The sequence below is a fragment of the Talpa occidentalis genome, unplaced genomic scaffold, assembly GCF_014898055.3.
Source record: "Talpa occidentalis isolate TD23 unplaced genomic scaffold, MPIMG_talOcc4v2.1 talOcc4.5, whole genome shotgun sequence".
Lineage (NCBI taxonomy): Eukaryota > Metazoa > Chordata > Mammalia > Eulipotyphla > Talpidae > Talpa > Talpa occidentalis.
The window spans coordinates 74,773,771-74,795,843 of NW_023604861.1; the positions used below are offsets into that span (position 1 = coordinate 74,773,771).

The 22,073-nt window shown below is 36.0% G+C and overlaps 1 protein-coding gene across 1 annotated transcript in view; it reads right to left on the reverse strand.

Moving 5' to 3' along the window:
* The window catches only part of XPO1 (exportin 1), a 43,740-nt gene that overhangs the window by 13,217 nt on the left and 8,450 nt on the right, over positions 1-22,073 (reverse strand). The window contains exons 3-10 of the mRNA XM_037527459.2: positions 20,726-20,827; positions 17,196-17,268; positions 4,914-4,975; positions 4,082-4,126; positions 2,975-3,156; positions 2,035-2,083; positions 1,829-1,948; positions 305-433 (exon numbers count right to left, since the gene is read on the reverse strand). Of these exons, the coding sequence (XP_037383356.1) occupies positions 305-433; positions 1,829-1,948; positions 2,035-2,083; positions 2,975-3,156; positions 4,082-4,126; positions 4,914-4,975; positions 17,196-17,268; positions 20,726-20,827 (762 nt within the window). The remainder of the gene's footprint in view (positions 1-304; positions 434-1,828; positions 1,949-2,034; positions 2,084-2,974; positions 3,157-4,081; positions 4,127-4,913; positions 4,976-17,195; positions 17,269-20,725; positions 20,828-22,073) is intronic.

A 22,073-nucleotide genomic window follows, 5' to 3' on the forward strand; every position in this document is an offset into this window, starting at 1 on the left:
GTGCCAATTTACCTGAGATAAAATATATACCTAACCAAACTACAGTGGGAAAATCCCTTCTGTTCACACATAAGGTCTGGAGCAAAGCAGTTTTGGGTTTCCAAGTTATAAATTTTGTAAAATTACCAAGATACACCCCAAACTTTTTCAAGGGATTTTCAAAATTTCTAACTTACCATTAATTTTATAAAATAAGTACATAATCACATTACAATCAACTTATAAACTGCTGAAATGGTTCAACTCTTGCCAATCCAACTTATTTTGTTATTACATTGTTTAGTTTCTTAGAGTATTACATTACCTGTTTTAGCTGCATCATTGTCAATGTAAATAGTGTTACAAATTGTTCCTCATATTGGCTTACACTCACACCAGCAATCTCAGTGAGGCACTTCAGAGAGACATTTCGAAACATGGGAACATTTAGGAACTATTAAAAAATAATAATAAAAGGGAAGCATAAAAATGCCTGAAAGGTTTAATTTATAATTTATATTATAAAAAAGGGGTTTAATTATCAGAAACAAAGAAAAAGAGCTACAGGGGCAACACATTTTATTGGGCATGTGTACTTATTGACAGCAAATGCTTTAAGAAGCAAAGTGTGCTTTCTTTTGATACACTCTCAGACATCTGAAAAAACAAAAGCTGCTTTGTAATCTTTCTCAGGACCTACTGCATGCATGACTTTTAAGGATATCACATTTCACAGTCTAAGATACTTAGGATTTTAAGATGGACAATGCACCTAGGATTAATGAAGATGTGTGAAAACAGACTTCCATATTCTATTGTTAGTATGCATACAAATCGAATACACTGTGGATGGTAATTTAGTGAGCATCAAGTTTTAAAAACAGACATACCTGATAATTTTAGGAATAAAACTTTTTACATTTTTATAATGCATTTGTACAAGTGCTTAAATGTCTGACATATAAGAATGTTTCTTGAAAAACTGTTGACTATAGCAAACGATTTCCTATAAATCATCAGTAAAATGATAATTCTAATACTAAAAACCTCATTAAAATAGTATATTTTAAAACCAAACACTGAATTACAAAGCCCCACATATAAGTCTATTTTATAAGGTCTTAATTAAGTACATAATTTATTATGTCTGCCAAGAAAACATCTGGAAAGATAATATAATGAGTTGGTAACTGGTATCTTTGGAAGAACTATTCTAAGACTTGGAGCCTCCCTGGTGGCGCGGGGGTTAAGTCTCAGCACTATCAAACTATGGGCACTGCAGCATGAGTTCCATAGCTGGCCAGGGAGCTAACCCAAATGGCACAGTACACCTCTCTGGTCTCGCCCACTGCTGCACTCAAGTGTATTTCAGTCAATCTGCCTACTTGGTCCTCCTTCTATCTCTGGTGAATCCTCTCACCACACCCACCCCACATCTCTGACCTACACCCCAGCTCTTATATGCGTAAGTAAGTAAAAATAACTCTTAAAGACTTTATATATATATATACATACACAATATTCCTTTAAAATTATCTGGAGTAAGAGATCTTTCATCATAAAGAACATTTTTTAAGACTTTATATATACGATATTCCTTTAAAATTATCTGGAGTAAGAGATCTTCCATCATAAAGAACATTTTTTAAGTTAGCTCATTGTGTCTCAAATGTTATAGTTGTTCATGTGGAATTTGTGAGATCACGCAATACAAAAGTGATTACAACCGTATGAAAACTATGGAAATCTGCTGAAGAGTTTCCTCATCCTACAAACAAGGTTGGTTAAGGATGCAGAATATTTTTTCTACATGAAAGAACATTTACAAATGAAAATATATTCACCACACCTTATAAATTAATGTACTGATTAACTTGGTCTCAAAAATATAGCCCAGTGGAATCCAGTTTAGAAATCTGAGCAACGTTTCCAAAGTTGCATGTACAAGTGGAGCATTTTGGGAATTTTCCTGTAACAAAAACAACAAAAAAACACCCTATGAATAATCTTCTTGTAATTAACTGTCATTTTAAAAAATGGTATTAAAACTCTTACCATTACAAACTGACACAGCTGAAAAATTTGCGAGAACTCATTGCACATGCTAGGAAAAAAAAAAAAAAAGCCACCAGTTTAGAAGACACACATATCATAATAAATATACACTAACAAAAATTTCAACTTAGTCACTGAAAACGCCAATGTAAACACAAATAATCCTAACATCATGAAAAGCAACAAAATTATTAAAAATATGTGTACCACCACTGTTAAGAGTCAACTATGAAGACTGCTGTAAGAGCACCTAATTTTGTTTCTTGAAGGTTTGGTATTCTTTTTGAACCTTATTCAAATTGAGTATTTCAGTCTGAGTTTTAAGACACTTAAAACTCTCCAAATAAAGTGTTACATATATTCCAAACCCTAAAGTGTCCTTATACATCAAACCAATGGAAAAAATTCTGAAGCTAGTTTGAAATAAACGAAGGCAAAATATGACAATGTCTAATTAACTAAACAAATTTTAATTACTAAGGGGAAGAAATATACTATGTCTCATCTTTAATACATACTTTTCAAGCCTCCAGAGTTAGAATATCAAACTCACTTTAAAATTATTTAAATCAGTACTTTAAAACTATAGAAATAGGGGCTCCCTGGTGGCTATCTGCAGTCACTGCAGCAGAAGTCAGATTCCCAGCCACGGAGCTACCCACATGGCGCAGCAGACCTCTCCTGCCTCACCCGCTGCTCCCTTCAGCAGTGTTTCAAGTCAATCTGCCTATTCTGTTCCCCACTCTGTCTCTGGCGAATAGTTCTTGTATGCATAAATTAAAAAAAAAAAAAAACTTAAAAAAAAATAAAAACAACAAAAAACTAGAAATAATTTTGCATACCAACAACTCAGTACTGTCAACATTTATAATCTACTTCCAAATCTCTTGAAATCATTTGAGGAATTACTTAAAAGTTCTAAAACAAAATAATTACTTGCCTGTCTTTTAAATGCTTAGCCTTCACTTGAGTTATCTGTCCACTAGAGAAATCAAATACTTCTTCACTCAAGAGTTTAAGAATCACCATATTATTCTGACAGAGACTTTCACTGGTTCTACTTGCTCCCACAATGTCACTGATAAATGTTGGCCAGTGTTTGGGCCATTCTTGCTTCAGTATCTAAAATAAAATGTAAAAAGTCATTTTCATTTCACTTGTTGAAGATAAAACAAACTTCTAAGAAAATGGATAATGCTGAAAGCAGCACAAAATAAGCACACTTTTCATTTTCTCCCTTATGATTAAGACAGGAAATGTGTCACTGTCTACAGTTATACTGGGTAGAAAGAACACCACAAGAGAAAAGTTCTCTGCTCATGTCCTATGGCTCTTCTCCATTTTCCTAATTGGACTAATAGGTTCCTAATGTGTATGCACAAACTTTTTATTTGTTAAATAAACAAATACTCCTGCAAGATTCAAAGATTTAACTGAAAGCAAAAAAAATCAGGTGAGGGAAAGAAATTTCCTTTGGCTGGAAAGTGGGCCTTGAAATACGGGAGGATTTGCATATATAAATTTGGAAAAAAGGAGGCATTTTTAACCCCAAACCCAACGAAATGTATGAGATTTTAAAGTCTCTAATGTGTGTTTTTCACACTAGGGATTTCCTGACCAGATATTCTGCAATAGCACTATTAACAAAAGGTAAGTAACTACTTGACATTCCTTTCACCCACAATTCAGATATGTTAGCAACAAAAAATCCTTAGTCTAAAGCTGGTGAGAATTAGCGAAACTCAAATGCTTTCAAAATTCATCAATTAATGTCTGCAAGAAAAACTTTCTATATGAAAACTAGGTGAATATAAAATTTCTAATGTTAACACTGTAAGTTTGAGGAGACTGTAAGTGTACACATCAAGATGATAAATTGAAAGACAATGACTTGTGACTTAAGACTGTAAGAGACATGAAAAGGAAACCTGCAAAACATCAGACAAATGAAAAATCTTTTAGTGTCCAGTTCATAGATGATGGGTACGTAATATTCTAACTGTAGCACTTAATTCTGGGGAGAAAAACAGTGAATTAAGAGGCTTACCTGAACAAGAATCATATTTAACTTTCCAATATACACCTTTTCCTTCTAAGGAAAGAAAAAAGTTTGATTAAACAAAGGTCTAAAATAAGTGTAATATAGCCTCCTTGGTGGCACAGGGGTTAAGTCTCATGCTATCACCACGATGGCATAGCAAACATCTCCTGTCTCTCCCGCTGTCCCCCTTAGCAGTGTATTTCAGTCAATCCACCTGTTTTGCTATCAATTCTATTTTGGGTGAATCCTCTCTGCCCTGCACCTCTGGCCCACACCCCAATTCTTCCATGCACTGTCCAAAACAAAACAAACAAAACAAACAAAAACAAAACAAAACAAAAAACCAACCAAACAAAAAAAACACCCACAAGAAATATTTTCCCCCAATAAGACAAATGATGGCAGGGCCTCCCCAGTGGCGCAGCGGTTGAGCGCTGGGTTGCGAAGCTGCCCGCAGCCTCTGCAGCGCCGGTTCAATCCCCGGCTGCTCCCCGGCCACCGGAGGAGGGTCCCACATGGCGCGCAGACCTCTCCTGCCTCCCGCTGCTCCCCTCAGCAGTGTGCTTCGGTCCTTCTGCCTGCTCTGCTCCCCGCTCTGGCTCTGGTGAATCCTCTCACCCTCCCGCGCTTCTGACTGTACCCAGTGCATGTGTAAACAAAACAAACAAACAAACAAATAAATAAAACATGCCTCTATAAAAAAAAAAAAAAAAAAAAAAAAAAAGACAAATGATGGCAGATCTTTATGTTATGTGTTGTGATAAAAATCTAAGTTTAAGTTGCAGGCTCAGCATTTAAACAATTTTACAGTGACACCAATCGTCAAAAAAGTTCTTACCTCTACACAGGTTGGGTCAGATGACGTCTTGATAATGAGGCCAACAACGTATTTTTTAATTCCTATTAAAAAAAATTTTTTGACACTTTTATGACATGCTAATAATAAATCTTCAGGAACAAAAAGACTTAAGAGGGAGGGGAAGACAGAGTAGATTAAGATAATACAGCAATGTCAGCAGGTATAAGAAAATTCAGTAATTTTTGTCATACTCATTACCAAGTTTTTACATATTTTGTTAATTTTTCAAAATATAGATTTAACAATTACAAATTACCTTCTAAGACTTTCATTTAAATAAGTGTTTACCTCAACCTACTTTTATGGATTAAAACTACAAAAAATACTGAAGATATAACTAGGCAGGCACTATAAATAAGAAATTTATGTAAAATATTTTAAGGTCAGGTGCTCTCCTTTCACTTTTCATTGAGAAAGAGCTGCAAAGAAATTTACCCATAAGAACTAGCTGCATAGGGCCTCCCCTGGTGGCACAGGGGAGTGGTGGGCTGCAAAGCTGCCCGCAGCCTCTGTAGCGCTGGTTCAATCCCCCACCACCGGCGAGGGTCCCACATGCGCGCAGACCTCTCCTGTGGCGCCCGCTGCTCCCCTCAGCAGTGTATTTCGTCCCTCTGCCTGTTCTGTTTCCTGCTCTGGCTCTGGTGAATTCTCTCACTCTCCTGCACTTCTGACTGTACCCAGTGCTTGTATAAATAAATAAATAAATCTAAAAAGGGGGGGAAAAAACAAACAAACAAAAAAGAAAAAACCAAAAAAAACACTAGCTGTATATATACCCAACTTGAAAACAACAAAATTTTTTTTGTTGTAAAACTAGTTTACTCTATCTACTGTCACAAGATAAAAGTAGCAAATTTACTTTTCCCTTTTAAGATCACCACCTCCACCAGTTTTTAAGAAATTTTGTTAAATATTATAAAATTAAAATTTTGTTAAATATTATAAAACAAGACAATTGTCCTAATGTCGGAAGTAAAAACAAAACAATCTTTAATGAAATATTAAGAAAACAACTTCTTGGGCTTCCCCGGTGGCACAGCGGTTGAGTGCTGGGTTGCAAAGCTGCCCACAGCCTCTACAGCGCAGGTTTGATCCCCGGCTGCTCCCCAGCCACCAGGCGAGGGTCCCACATGGCGCGCAGACCTCTCCTGCCGCCCGCTACTCCCCTCAGCAGTGTATTTCGTCAGTATGCCTGTTCTGTTCCCCGCTCTGTCTCTGGTGAATTCTCTCACCCTCCCGCGCTTCAGACTGTACCCAGTGCTTGCATAAATAAATAAAATCTTTAAAAAAAAAAAAAAAAAAAAAAAAAGAAAAGGAAAAAAAAGAAAATAACTTCTTGATCTGAAAGAACTATTAGTACAATAATGGCACATAACCTGGGCTATTTATGGTATAAGTTTAAGAAACCACCTGCCAAGTGCCAAAAATTCCTTAACTGGTTGTTACAAACACCATATTAATGATAAAACATTAATAAATGGTACATACCTACTTAAGATACTTAAGGAAAAACTCAGTTCTTCTATATTAGGCAAAACCAATCTATTACAGATGAGATTCACTAATGAATGCTAAAACACAAGGGGCAAACCTTTCAGAAGTGTACTATCTATAAGGTCTCAAGTCACCTCCAAGATTATTCATGTATTTCAAAGTGAAAAAATAGTAATTTTGAAATCAGAAAACCAGCAGGCATCATTATAAACAACTAAGAAAGGTTAATATTATGGGCCTCCCTGGTGGCGCAAGGGGTTGAGACGCAACCTATGAAGCTGTCCGCAGCCAGTGCAGCACAAGTTCGATCCCCTGCCAGGGAGCTGCCCATATGGCGCAGCAGACCTCTCCTGACTCACCCGCTCGCTACTCCCTTCAGCCAGTCTGCCTGTTCTGTTCCCCACTCTGTCTCTGGCGAATCCTCTCACCCCTCCCCCGCCCCGCCCCGCTGGCCTGCACCCCAGTTCTTGTATGCATAAATAAATAAATCTCAAAAAAAAAAAAAAAAAAAAGAAAGAGTATCAAGAGCTTTATCAAATTGGTCTGTCATACATTAGTAGTTGTTACTAAATTAAACATAATGAAGGGCCTTCCTGGTGGCGCAGCAGGTTGAGCACAACGCTGTGAAGCTGTCTGCAGCATGGGTTCAATTCCTGGCTGGCCAGGTAGAGTCCCACATGGCAGAGACATCTCCTGTTGCACCCACTGCTCCCCTCAGCAGTGCTTTCAGTTCGTCTGCCTGTTCTGCTCCCCAGTCTGTCTCTAGTAAATCCTCTCACCCTCCCGTACCTCTGGCCTGTACCCCAGTTCTTGAATAAATAAAAATCTTAAAACAAAACAAAAAAAAAAAAACCATAATGAAGAATATTAGCAAGGAAACCCGTGAAATTTGATTTATAAGCCAATATTGCAGTTAACGCTACTGAATCAATGCTAATTTTTTTATTTTAAAAACTGTATTATGGTCATGTAAGTCACTGAAATGACAATAAGCTAGAAGGTGTAAGTGTATTTTGTACATTCTGTACATTTCTGTAGTCTGAAATTATCTCAAAATATCCCTGGTGGCGCAAGGGGTTTACATTTCAGCACAGTGAAGCTACTGGCAGCCACTGTAGCACAGAGTTTGATCCCTGGCCAGGGAGCTAACCCACAGGGTGCAGCAGACCTCCTCTGGCTGGCTTGCTGATCCCCTCAGCAGTGTACTTCTGTAAAAACGCCTGTTCTACTCCCCACTGTCTCAGGTGAATCTCTCACACTCCCCCTGCCCCCACAATAAAATAAAAATTAAAAAACAAAAAAACCTAAGAGGCTTTGTAGACATACCCACAAAAATCAGGCCTAATTTTGATAAGCTTAAAAACAAAACAAAACAAAAAAACACACATAAATAACCACAAGCAGAAGGGAAAAATCAAACTTACTTAAAAACATGTGTTAGTGTTAAATTATACCAATTACTCAGGGTAATTCACTTTTACAATAATAGTTCATTAAATTATACTTTTCTGTGTTCTTAATATCCACTAGCTCTATTCAAAACAATTATATTATTGACCCAATACCCTTTACACGTATATTATTGTTATTGAAGCCCCCCCAAAGACTATTAAAAAAAGTAGCCATCATCTGAAATCTTTATACAGGCAATACAGTTTTAAACAAAATTAGTCTACTCTCAGATTAAATGAATGACAATACCACTTATAAAAAGAGACTCAGTAACTTTCTTCTAAATCTGTCAGAAGGACCAAGAGAGTGCCTACATTTCCACTGCTGCTTCTATTTAGAATATGGCACAGAAGCCTTTCTCAGTAGCAGGGAATAAGAATAAAGGACCCAACAGCAACTTCAATGTTCCTGTTACTAATTAATTCATTATTTCCCCCTCTTTCAGAGTCTTCTGAAATTCATTATAGACGGAGCAAAGGGGAAAGAGTATTCAAGTAACTGGGAGGTTCCTAGTAGTCTCGACTAAAAGTCCTTCTATCCCTACAACACTATAGATCTCCATTTAACAACTCTTCTGATCAAGTAGTGCCATACATAAAACAACACAGTGTGGTGTCACATAAATCTAGGTAGAAAAAGGAAATCTTTACAAAGCAGCAATAAAGGCCTGGCTTCTGAGATTTAGCAAAAAATTATCTGAGCCTTGACAGAAAAGGGTATTTTCTCTGTGCCAAATGAAACAGCGTCAGTTGCAAAAGAGACATTTATATAAAGCAAATTTCTTAGAACAAGGTACTATCCTTAGCAATTTCATATTCAGTTAATGGCATATTAATCTGAAATTATGTTTCCACTATTATGAAAGTATATGTGAAGAAGCTAGGGTATTTCTTCCACTAGTTTCTAAACTCTTCCTTGGGAATCAGGAAAATTTTTGTCTGTGTATATATACACATATACAAATATATAAAAAGGCAACCCCCAAACAAGAACATTTCACTAAAGTTACTGTCATCAAAAATTTTTCAAAGGATTCATACCATGACTCAGTGTATTTATAATATCAAAAACACTCCCAAATCCCATTCTTCTCAATATAAATAAGATACTCATTTCTGAAGTTTTAAAACTAAATCTTTAAATAATTTACTGAACTACTATTTTTAAAAAAGATCAGCCATTGATATAAAACTAGATTAAAAAAAAAAAACCCACAAACAAGCCCCCCCCAAAACAACAACAACAACAACAACAAAAAAAAAAACAAACAAACAAGATAGACTAGTAAAAAAATACCCAACTAGTTACTGGATGATAACTTATTAACATTAAAATTTCTAAATCCAAGAGTTCAGGCTTATATATCTTATAATCCAATTTTATTTTCTCAATGCTAAGAAAAATGCCTGACAGTCCAATTTCTAATAAAAACAGCAACGTCAAATAGTAACATAATCTTTCAAGTGAGCAGTATCTACTCTAGTTAAAAGGTGTGCATAAACTGGTCCAACCACTATGGAAAGCTGTGTGGAGATTTCTGGACCTACTAAACATAGAACTTCCATATGATCCAGCAATTCCACTCCTAGGTATTTACCCAAAAGACACAGAAACATCAATTCCAAAGAACACCTGCACCCCTATGTTTACAGCAGCACTATTTACAATAGCTAAGCTTTGGAAACAACCCAAATGCCCAAAAATAGATGACTGGATCAAGAAGATGTGGTACATATATACCATGGAATATTACTCAGCATTCAAAAAAGATAAACACATGCAATTTGCAGCAACATGGATGGCGCTGGAAGGGATCATGCTCAGCGAAATAAGCCAAAAAGAAAAAGAAAAATACCGGATGGTCTCACTCATAACAGGAATCTAGAAAACTTAAATAAGGGACCAGGAAAATGAATAACTATAAGAAAGTGAAAATCAAAATCAACAAAAACTATGAACCAGAGACACTTTTAGGGGGGCGGGGGCGGGAGGGGAGGGATTGGGGTCAGAATGGGGGGGCTGCAATTGTATGGGGAATATAACAATAAAATTTATTATTTAAAAAAAAAAGGTGTGCATAAATTCCATCTTAATCACACATCATCTTGCAAGTTATTTACACAACAATGTTGATAGCCTCATTCCCCAGGAACACAAATATTGGATACTCAAAACAGTAAATGAAATGTATCACTGACCTGATTTTTGTAGTGGAGTCACTAAAACTGATTAATATTAGAGAATTTAATACTGACAAAATACTAATAGTGCCTTATTTCCACAGAAGCAAAAACAGTACTTTCAACACTTAAATCATACAGATGGACATACGTTAGCATCTTATTTAGCCAGTAGTAGGTTGCTAATTAGTAAGTCTTCAGCTAAATAAAAGAATGTTCTACCTATAAAAGAAAACTGCATTCTTAGACAAACTTAAAATATGGATTAAAGAGGTACATATTCAGGGGCCCCCAGGTGGTGCAGTGGGTTGAGCACAGCGCTGTGAAGCTGTCCGCAGCCTCAGCAGAGTGGGTTTGATTCCTGGCTGGCCAGGGAAATACCCATATGGCGCGGCAGACCTCTACTGTCTCACCCACTGCTCCCCTCAGCAGTGTGTTTCAGTCAGCCTGCCTGTTCTGCTCCCTGCTGTCTCTGGTGAATTCTCTCTCCTCCTGTGCCTCTGGCCTGTACCCCAGTTCTTGTATAAAAATAAATAAATTAAAAAAAAAGGAGGTACATATTCCAATTCCTCCCCTTCAGTTACTATATATACCACAGAAAATGGAAAGCCTTAACATACTATTAACAAAATGTAAAACTACAAATCAGTAAAATTGAGCTTAATCCATTCTCAACTGTCGTGCAAGAATTAGTGCCTAATTAGTTTCTCTTTACATATTATTTCTTTGTTCTAGAAACTACTGAAACGCAAATCTGGCAAAACCATTCACATGGATTAAGCATATTAAGGTCAATTTTGTACTATCTTACAAAATCTACACACCTTAGAAAAAGGGAAAAAAAAAAGTTTTCGCATAGTTTCTGACTCTTACTGCTATGTGGATGTAAACTAAGGAGTAAATACTGTTAGGTCTCAAGTGAAAGGCCTGTTATAGGAAGTTCCACATAATCTGAAAACTTTGGAGGGTCCAAACTGTTACCTTAATCAAACAGATAGAAGATAATTTCTGTCAATTATGTATGATGCTGAAATATAATACAACTTGAAAATAGTACTTTGCTTAAGTTACTGTACAAATTTCAAGATAACTAGACTAGGCTACACTTATTTGGATGAAATGGAGATAATTTATGAAAAAAGGCTGGGAACACACTGTTTACTCATACTTTGCCCTGGGAGGTATAAAGAGCTTCCACCCATTATTTCTTGTATCATATATCCCAATGTTTTATATAATCAAGATCCCAAGAGGAAAAATAACTTATATAAGATCATACTGCTAGTAGATGTTAACCAAGTACCTCATTCCAAAGGAAACCATTGAGTAAAACCTTACAGGTAGTCAAACCTCACAGGTAGTCAGTTGTAGTCTGTCAACTTTCTAAAAATTAAGACATGAAATCACACAACTCAAAATCTTGACCAACCATTTCTAGACTTTCCAACTTCTAAAATTTCCAATTATGATTTTATCAATTTAGATCATTTTCCTCATAAATTCCATGACTGCCCTAATCAATGTAAGCAAGTTAACATAAAATGAAATGATCTATAACATGCCTTATCAAATTAAAACAACCCTCCACTTTATATTAAACAGCGATACCTTCATACAAATACAATAATCCTTTATTTCAGCCAGGCACAAAGGAGCATTTACCCCCATTCTCTATGGCTTGAATTTTTCAATTATTCATAAAAAATGGGGCTAGGGTGGGGTGTACCTGGATAATGAAAGTTGATATGCACCCAAGATAGAGAATTCAACAACATTGAAAGTCTTAAACAAGACTTCAGTAAACAGTTAACACTTCCTATTTGGAAATTATATTTCACATTATCAAAATTTCTCCTTTATCTTAAGTCAAAAATATTTGACTTACTATGTATTATTTTTCTGACTTACAGCAATTCATATGCAAATATTCCCTTCAAAACTTGATTTCAAAGATATCAATTACACATTTACACACACACACACACACAAATACTGGGAAAGTCATTAGAACCTTAAAGTAGAGGAATGGAGTGGGAGAACATAAAAAGTGTGTTAAGCCATTCATTAACTGAACACCTAATGCACCAAACAGTAAGAATGCTGACATCATGAAGCTTGTATTTTGGGGGAGTAGGAGTGAGAAAAAGAACAAGGATGGTTGATGTTATGTTGGGGAGACCACCCCTCAACCCCCCACCAAACTAACCACCCCTGCAAACAAACACCAAAGAGTAACATTTTTCTGGCTCAAAATGAAGAGAAAAACCAGAACAATGTAGTAAAACTTTGTTACATAAATGTTTATTAAAATATTTTGAGGTTATAGCTCCCTTACTTAAAAAACAAAACCCACAGTGTATTTTCATTAAATGTTTTAAAAATTTTCCTTACTTTTCTAATTATCATCTGCATGTCTTCTGCTCACTGAAATTCTATTCATCTGTGATCTCCTGGTACAGGATACACTAAGGGAACACATAGCAAGAGATATCTATAACCCATTCTTGAATTGTCAAGTGATTTTCCTGGCAAAGTGCTTTAGACAAAAGGTCAAAATTGAAAATGCCATTACCCTAAAATGCCATATAAAAATTAACATATTTATGAACAAGTACTTAAAAAGCAGGTCAAAATGCTAGATTGAAAAAAAAAATGTAGGAAACTTATTTTGTCATACTGTTTGTATAGCCACATCTATTCTTCCTTTAAAATATATCAGTCATTGCCAATTTTTATGAATGAGCCTGTCTAAAAAGCACCCAACTGATCATTCCCTTCTTTTACCACATATAGCATTCATTATATATACATTATTTAATGATATTTCTTTTTCTTTCTTTTAATAAAAACATGTTTTTATTTTCACACCCATAACCTTTTAGGTAAGGGTATTTATAGTCTTAATACCTAACAGAGCTTTGAACAAGTGAGGACCATAGATTTAAATGGTATGACAAGGGCCTCCCCGGTGGCGCAGCGGTTGAGCGCTGGGTTGCGAAGCTGCCCGCAGCCTCTGTAGCGCCGGTTCAATCCCCGGCTGCTCCCCGGTCACCGGAGGAGGGTCCCACATGGCGCGCAGACTCTCCTGCCGCCCGCTGCTCCCCTCAGCAGTGTACTTCGGTCCTTCTGCCTGCTCTGCTCCCCGCTCTGGCTCTGGTGAATCCTCTCACCCTCCCGCACTTCTGACTGTACCCAGTGCATGTATAAACAAAACAAACAAACAAACAAATAAATAAATAAAACATGCCTCTATTAAAAAAAAAAAAAAAAACTTAAATGGTATGACAATTATATACAAAAGGAATACAAAATGTATAAAAAGTCATTTACTTCCAATACAGGCATACCCATTTTATTGTTTTGCGGATACTGTATTTTTTATTTGAATTTTTAATAGCAAGACATCATTTTCCCAACAACACGTTCACTTCACATCTGTCATATTTTATGAAGTTATGTACATTAATTTTTTAAGACACAATGCTATATAGTACAATTCAAAAGACTATAGTATAGTGTAACTTAACTTTTATATGCACTGAGAAAATAAAATATTTGTGCGACTCATTTTGTTACAGTAGCCTGGAAATGAACCCTCATTATCTCCAAGTCAAGCCTGTACCAAAGTTGACTGAAAAAGTTTTGCAGTATAACTATGTTTAAAAGACTAAAATTAACAGTTATTGAATTTTTTGTCCAATGAGAAATGAGAATAGTTAAAAATATAAAAATTGTTAGTTGCATGCCTAAATATAGAGTTTCCTAACATACTCTGGGGGAGCCATTTTACATACTTTTTTAAAATAGTGAATTTATGAAAGACCCTTTAAAGTGATTATCACACTTTTATCTACATGTAAGGTAACAATGGTGACATTATATGGGTGACAGTAATCCAAGTATTTTACAAAGTTAACACTCCATTTAAACTTATCATTAGTGTTGGGGGGAAAGAGACAAGCAGGACGAAAGGTAATGATGTTTTTAAGATATGCTTGCAGAGAAATGAAGTATCTCACTATCAGATTAGGTACACATGAATAAAGCAAAATCCTCTTAAGTCACTCAAAATAATCACTAACACTCCCCTTCACTCCAGTTTTTTAAAGTAAGATAGGTTTTTGAAAAGTAGAGTCTGGGGCCTCCCGGGTGGCGCAGGGGGTTGAGCGCCGCGCTGTGAAGCTGTCCACAGCCTCTGCAGTGTGGGTTCCAGTCCGGGCCAGCCAGGGAGAAACCCACATGGGGCGGCAGACCTCTCCTATCTTGCCCGCTGCTCCCCTCAGCAGTGTCTTCAGTGGGTCTGCCTATTCTGCTCTCTGCCCTGTTTGGTGAATTCTCTCACCCTCCCCACGCCTCTGACCTGTACCCCAGTTCTTGTATAAAAAAGTAAAATGTGATTTAAAAAGATTTTATTTAAAAATGTCTGTGTTGCCTGAAACGCACATATTTGATACTTGCATATAAATGAGTGCTTAGTGCAACTATGTGATAAAATAAAAATATCACTCTCATTCACGTGGAAAGCACAAAATACTAAATCCTCAGGCAAGCCATTAGCTTTTAATTTTTCACTAAAACCACTCTAATGCTGATAAAATCACTCAATTTTAAAGCGGGACAAGATCTTGAGGACTCTCTAGTACAATCCTGTATGATAAGAGAGGTCCAGGTATTTAGAAAACAAGAGGTATTTAAATAATACTATAGTAAAATAGTACCAGTATCACATGCATTTTTGTTGGTATAAACCATGGCCAGAGTTAAATTTCAGGCTGAAACCGTATGTATAAAGTAGTAGTAGCCAAGGAAAGAAGACTACATACACCTAAGGTGCCTAAAAATGAAGTGTGAAGGATCTCTTTGGTCCACACAGTCAAGCTGTAACTAATTTTTGAAGTCAAAGAACAGGATTTAAAATGATTCTAGGGCCTCCCTGGTGGCACAAGGGTTTATAAACATTGCACTGTGAAGCTATCCACTGCCTCTGCAGCATGAGTTTGACCCCCAGCTGGCCAGGGAGCTACCCATATGGTGCAGCAGACCTTTCCTGCCTTGCCCACTTGCTCCCCTCGGCAGCGTATTTCCGTAGATCTGCCTGTTCTGCTCCCTACTCTGTCTCTGGTGAGTCCTCTCATCCCCCGCACCTCTGGCCTGCACCCCATTTCTTCTATGCAATAGTAAATAAAATATTTAAAAAAGAGAAATGCTGGAAATTATGACCACCTGATGATTTTTATTTTTTTTAAAGATTTATTTATTTATGCATATAAGAGCTAGGGTACAGGCCAGAGATGCAGGGGGTGAGAGGATTCACCAGAGACAGAGTGGGGAACAGGACAGGCAGACTGCCTGAAATACACTGCTGAGGGGAGCAGCGGGCAAGACAGGAGAGGTCTGCTATGGGTTCCTCCCTGGCCGGCCAGGGATTGAACTCGTGCTGCAGAGGCTGCAGACTATGTCATAGTGCGTTGCTTATCCCCTTGCGCCACCAGGGAGGCCCCACCTGATGAATTTTAGGCAAATCTTTGAAGATCATCAACATATTTTTGACAAAGTCTCCCAAGGTGAAATGTACAAAGCATCATAAATGTCAATTAAAAAACTGGCAAGGGTGAGAATTATGGATAAACTAAATAGAGTACAATGAATATTCTGAACATTTATACACAATTTCATTGGTAAGCTAAGAAACCAAAATGTATTAACTCATTTAGAGAGGTAGGTTTATGTAGTGGAAGGACTTCTGAAAGAACAGGCTCAGCAATCTGAAATGTCACATTAAAAACTTACAGTCATACCATGAGACCTACAGATATGGTAGCCATATGCATTATCATTCTTAATCTACACTTTATGCTATAAGGATATTGCCATTAAAAATGGTCTTATTCACTGTAAACCAAAGTTACCTCAAAAATAAAAAATGGTCTCATTCACTTGTAATGTGCTATTTATTTAATTTTATTTTTAAAAAGATCTATCTATCTATCTATCTATCTATCTATCTATCTATCTATCTATCTATCTATCTATCTATCTATCTATCTATACATGCAAGCACTGGGTACAGTCAGAAACGCGGGAGGGTGAGAGAATTCACCAGAGCCAGAGCAGGCAGAAGGACTGAAGTACACTGCTGAGGGGAGCAGCGGGCAGTAGGAGAGGTCTGCGTACCATGTGGGACCCTCCTCCGGTGGCCGGGGAGCAGCTGGGGATCGAACCGGCGCTGCAGAGGCTGCGGGCAGTTTCGCAACCCAGCGCTCAACCGCTGCGCCACCAGGGAGGCCTGTAATGTGCTATCTAGATGTCAAAATTTAAGTCAGGCTAGCTGAGTAAATCCAGGTCACCAATAAGAGAAAAGCAAGTAAAAAAAGGATAACACCTCAAAACTCCATAGTCAAAGAAAGGGGACACATTTTAACAGAAAATGCCACAGAAATAGTATAACCTTTATAAAGTCCAGACTTCTATTTATATTTCTCAGAGATAAACAAGTGATAGAAGTTAGGTAATAGAGACAACAGTATGAATACGATATATAATTGCATCAGACCTCCAAAGGACTAGCATTGCCCCAGGTTCCTCAAGCTGTTATCAGCTTTTACCAAGATCAATACATAAAGAAAAGTTAAATATTAAAACCAGGCATTATATCTTCTTTCTGTTATGTCCTTATTTCAAAATAAGTCATCCCTTACAAGGCACACCAGATTTCAAAAGGTTAAATCCTCATGATTTTCAAAACTTGGTATTTCGTCTGCTGTTCAATTTACATATTATTACATTACAATACTCATATCTAGTCAGTTAATAGTCAAGAAGTATTAAGAACACATTCAAATTTCATTCATTTCAGACATGGTCTAGATTAACTATTAGTTGATACATATTTTCCACTACAATATTTATGGCAAAAAGTTTGACGAGTCTGATCTTTTCTCCCCCCACAGATTACCTTCCTTATTTGTCCTCCACTCCCAGTATAAAATCTGCAATACCACATGATGAAAGCAGTAATCCCCCACTGTATCATAATAAGCTGTTAAGAATTCATCACCCCCCATCCATACTCTACTGTAATTAGAAAGCCAGGAGTAACAAAATTTAATTATACAATTTTTAAACATTTTCCTACCTTCACATTGGTTCCTCGGAAGAATCTTCCACCTTGTTTTTATCACATTTTCCAAAATTTGTAGTCCATAATACTGAAAATTGGAGAATAGAAACATGTGAGTATATTGTTATAAAACTGGCAACTTTCAGGATTCACAAATGGGACAGACATTCACACATTTACATCTAAAGTTTCAAAAACATTATGCTACCAAGTTTAATTACAAATATTAAACAAGGATCTATTCACCCATATACTGAGTTTTCATGCATTTTCCTCACTTTGTTTACTACGCTATTTAATGTCCTGCTGTTTATACATGCTCACACCAGTAGGAAAAAACAAATAAAAAGCCTTTTAGCAGCCAAATGGGCTTATCTGTAGAAGAAAAAGTAGCAGCCAGGTATGAATTCACAGCATAAATGACTGCTCACAGGCTCACGTACTTTAACACGACCAGGCTCCTAAGAATTTAGCAGCTTGGATGCTCTCAAGCTTCCTACCATCCTCTAGGAGTTGTAAGCTTTTGGCCAAGTATTAAAGTATTGTCACAGATACTTTCCATAGAAAGTGTTTAAAATCATCACTGGTGTGTTACTTAAGGAGCAGCAAGACAGCCCACGGGTGTATTTTAAATTTTAATCCCACCCTTAAAGTTGCTATTTCTACTAATTTAAAGATAAACTTTTGTGCACAGTCAAAATAATACACAAATGCATGTTGCAATCTGTATCTACCTTTCAGGTATTCCTTCCTATGAAAATTAATAAATATAGACACCACTTTCAAGTCATTTTATCCCTCCTGTTGATTTCTCACTCTAAATAGTCAATGTTTATAAGAATTTATAATGCTCCAGGAGTTACGACCCAAAATTATTACCATGACCAATTAGTGTGGACAGACAAGAGGAAGAAAAGGACAAAATTGTTGTGGTATATTTGAACTGGCTGAATTAGGGAACAATCAGCTACAATACCTGAAAGGTAAACTCATTCATACATAGTCATATAACCTCAGATTGCAAGTTTTGGCTGAGAATAAGAGTTCATCTTTAAAATGGTTAGTCATCACACAATAAAATAGGAGCATTATTAGTATTTCAACCAAAGGGATCATGTGAATGCTCATTTTATCCAAAGCACAATATAGACTGTCCCAAACTACATTGTGCTCAAATAGTAAATGTTTTTGCTGTTTTCTTTCATTTTAGCATTTCATACTTCAGGAAAATTTTGTAATTTCAACTCAAAGCCTACATTTGCAAAACAATCCTTAAGCGTTCCAAAATAAAAACTAAGCCAAAGCAAAATTCTATAATTTGATGCCATTAAAAGGTTTCATAATCAGCAGTAAATAGTGAGGCTTTCTATCCTATTTATTTGTACCTTTTTATGGTCTAGATCTCAGAAAAATGTAAAAGGAAAAAGGATACATTTATGATCATCTAGACTTCCAAATTAAGTTAAAAAAAAAATCCCATTTTTCTAAAAATCTTTTGTAATTTTATAGACATGAAATCAGATTATCAAAGTTTTATTAAGTGAAGACAATGCTTTTATTACATGGAATATGTATCTTCTTGCAAATGTTCAACCAATTAAAAGATCGTCCAAAAAAAAAAAAAAAAAAAAAAAACCCACAAAAAAAAACCCCACAAAAACCTGAGAAACAAAACCCACCAAAAATATACCACTAAGAAATAATCTTAATGATTTCACCATTATCTTATCATTTTTTCAACTTTTACACCTTTTAATTGAAGGTTACTTCCCTTTTCTTTAATGTTATATTACTTATTTACTTCATGTCTGATACTTTGTTACCTAGATTACCTATTTACCAACCCCCAGTAGTTCTCCAAATGTAAAAAGGTAGCCTAAATTTACTAAAGCTACAATCCACATTTTCATCTTACTGCCACTGGGTTTGTAGTGGGAAGCCCAATAAAAGCTTTTCACAAGCTACATACATCGCTATAATACCCTAAAACTCAATTTCTTAGATTTTAAGACTCTACATGAGAGAATTCACATTTTTTTTTTTGAATAAGAATACTCTGTTCCAAAATCTAAAGGCAAATGATTAAATGCCTACTCTGGAAATACTGAGCAGTAATCCAAACACATTCTAAAGAATTACATTTCTGCTTTACATATCAGGACTTGAGAAATCCACTGCTGAGTTATGAAGATGAGGGACAGATAACAGCAAAGACTAAATGAGAAAATAAATGCATGAAATGATCCCTATGGCAGAAATTTCTACTGAGCCCTTAGAAATACTTATTTTATGCATTGAATTCCCCCTTTCCCCTCCCACCACCCATGAAACAAAAACAATTGATGAACAGAATTCAGTTAAAGGGAATCAAAAGGGTAGACCTTGTGGAGGCCTGCCGTCAAAGCCTAGCTGTGTCAGTTGCACAGGAAGACACCCCTTTTCTTCCTATTACAAGCAATCAACATAATGGAACATTATGATTAATATCAGGTAGTGTTAACATCTTTAAAGAAAAAAAAAATGATTGCATAAAAGCCAAATGTCATAGTGCATAAATTTAGCACCAAATCATTTGTAATTTATGTAAATGGAAGAATTCTTTACCTGTTGCTTTCTTTCTGTTCCTCTAATCATCTCATTTTTCACAAGACAAAATTGAGTTTTTAAAAATACTGTTGATAAATCAACTTAAACATTAGTAATGTCTGTCAGTATAAAAAGCAAAATTTACCAGGCAAGCAAACAGGCAAACACTGTTAAGTTACTTAATGTTAGCACTTTGAGGAAGTTCTGGACCGTATTTTTGCCCTAAAATTTACAAGATGTCAAAACTAATTAATATTTTAAAACTGTTAATTAACACAGTCTGATTTCAGAAACAGATGTGAACATGGCTATTTTCTGTTTTAACACAATGTATATCAAGTGGAAACCTTGTGTGTATTAAACAGAATGCCATGCATGGTATTTATTACTTTAAGGCAGTTTAAAGAGAAGTGTGAATCATCAAGCCTAAAACAGTCAAAACACATTTTTGATCAACCCTTCTGTTCAAACTTAAGAAAAAAGGACCCAAATTATAACATTTTCAATTGCGAATAAAAACGGAGTGCTGTCCCATTAAATGCATTGGTACCATGGAGTAGGGTTTTACGCTGCCCATACAACTTGGTGCTGGAGGTGCCTAGCCTGTATTATATTGATTACTTGCCCAAAATAAATTAATTCCTCTAATGTTGTCTCGTCTCTGAATAACATTCAGAATTTATTCTCCTTAAATCTATACACATTCTAGAGAGAGAGAGAAAAAATAACAAACAACAAAAAGAGCCACCTTGCATACTAGTCCCAATTACAAAACTTCATTCATAATTCTTAGGACTATTTGCAAGAATTCTATGTTTAAGACTAAATTTTGAAATTAGTTAACAGTATAAAATGATTTGAGATAACAAATGCTAATACTAAAAATGAGATACCTTCCTCAAAGTTTATGACTGGAAGAAAAGAAGAAATAATGGATTTTAAAACCACCACTTGCTTACTTTCGTGTTCATATTCTGTGAAAATTCCAAAATTGTGTCAACTCTTGTCCACGCATCAGGGTGCTCCTTTAAATGTGTCAATACTTCTTGAGCCATTCTTTGCTAAAATAGTATACAAAAAGAATTTTAAGATCACTTGTTATTTTGAATCATTCATTAAAATTTCATTATCACTGCTCAATTAAATTATCAAACTTCAATTAAATATGGGACTATTTATTCCTTTTAAGTCAGAATTTTCTCCTGCAATCTGCCTTACTTGGTCTTCTTAAAACAGAACTTAAATTTAACAAATGTGAAAGAAAATAGACTGATGTAAATGTGTTCTCAGATTTTACAGTTAATCCAAAGGAACAAACAAAAATTCTTATCTACTTCAATACATTACTTGGCATACTCTGTTTTACAAGAGTTACCAAAATATCCCTAGTAAACTTGAAAAGCACATTTCATGAGAAGACGGAAGAAATATTAGGTCAAAGTAACACTATGTATCTCAAATCGTACAGCTAAATATAAAACCTCGTCTCTGATTTTAAAAAATGGGTCTTTAAGTTTGTTGTAAACATACCTTTTCTCCTATCCTCTGAAAAAAATCTAACTTCATATTTTAAATTTTATTTTGAAACTTTCCCTTTTATTTTCATATTTTAAAAATGCGAACACAGTAAGAACTACGTAGCCATCATCTATATTGAACAAATGCTAACATTTTATTGTTCTTGTATTTTTCTTTTAAACCTAAAAGATCTAAAACTTACGCAAGTCACCTTTATACCTCTTCTCCAGTGCCATTTCCTTTATTTAGTGATAGTCATCTTCATGAATTTGGTGTCTTTTTCGTCCATATTTTTACAGCATGTGTATAAACTTCATAAACAACTGTGAAGTTACTAAATTGTATTTAAAGAGTATGCTATGGAAAGTCTTCTACAATTTCTTTTTTCACTTGATATAGCCTCCCCCCCCACAGCTTTGAGGCATGACTGACAAGTGAGTTTTAAAGATCTAGCCATGTTGACATTATTTTTCTAGTTTCATTTTAACCATTAAAGTTTTTCATGACAGAAATACCAGTTAATCAAAGGCTTTCAATTCTACTGATTTTTTTCTTCAAAAAGTAACAGCTTATGGGCCTCCCCGGTGGCGCAGCGGTTGAGCGCTGGGTTGCGAAGCTGCCCGCGGCCTCTGCGGCGCCGGTTCGATCGCCGGCTGCTCCCCGGCCACCGGAGGAGGATCCCACATGGTGCGCAGACCTCTCCTGCCACCCGCTGCTCCCCTCAGCAGTGTACTTCAGCCCTTCTGCCTGCTCTGCTCCCCACTCTGGCTCTGGTGAATTCTCTCACCC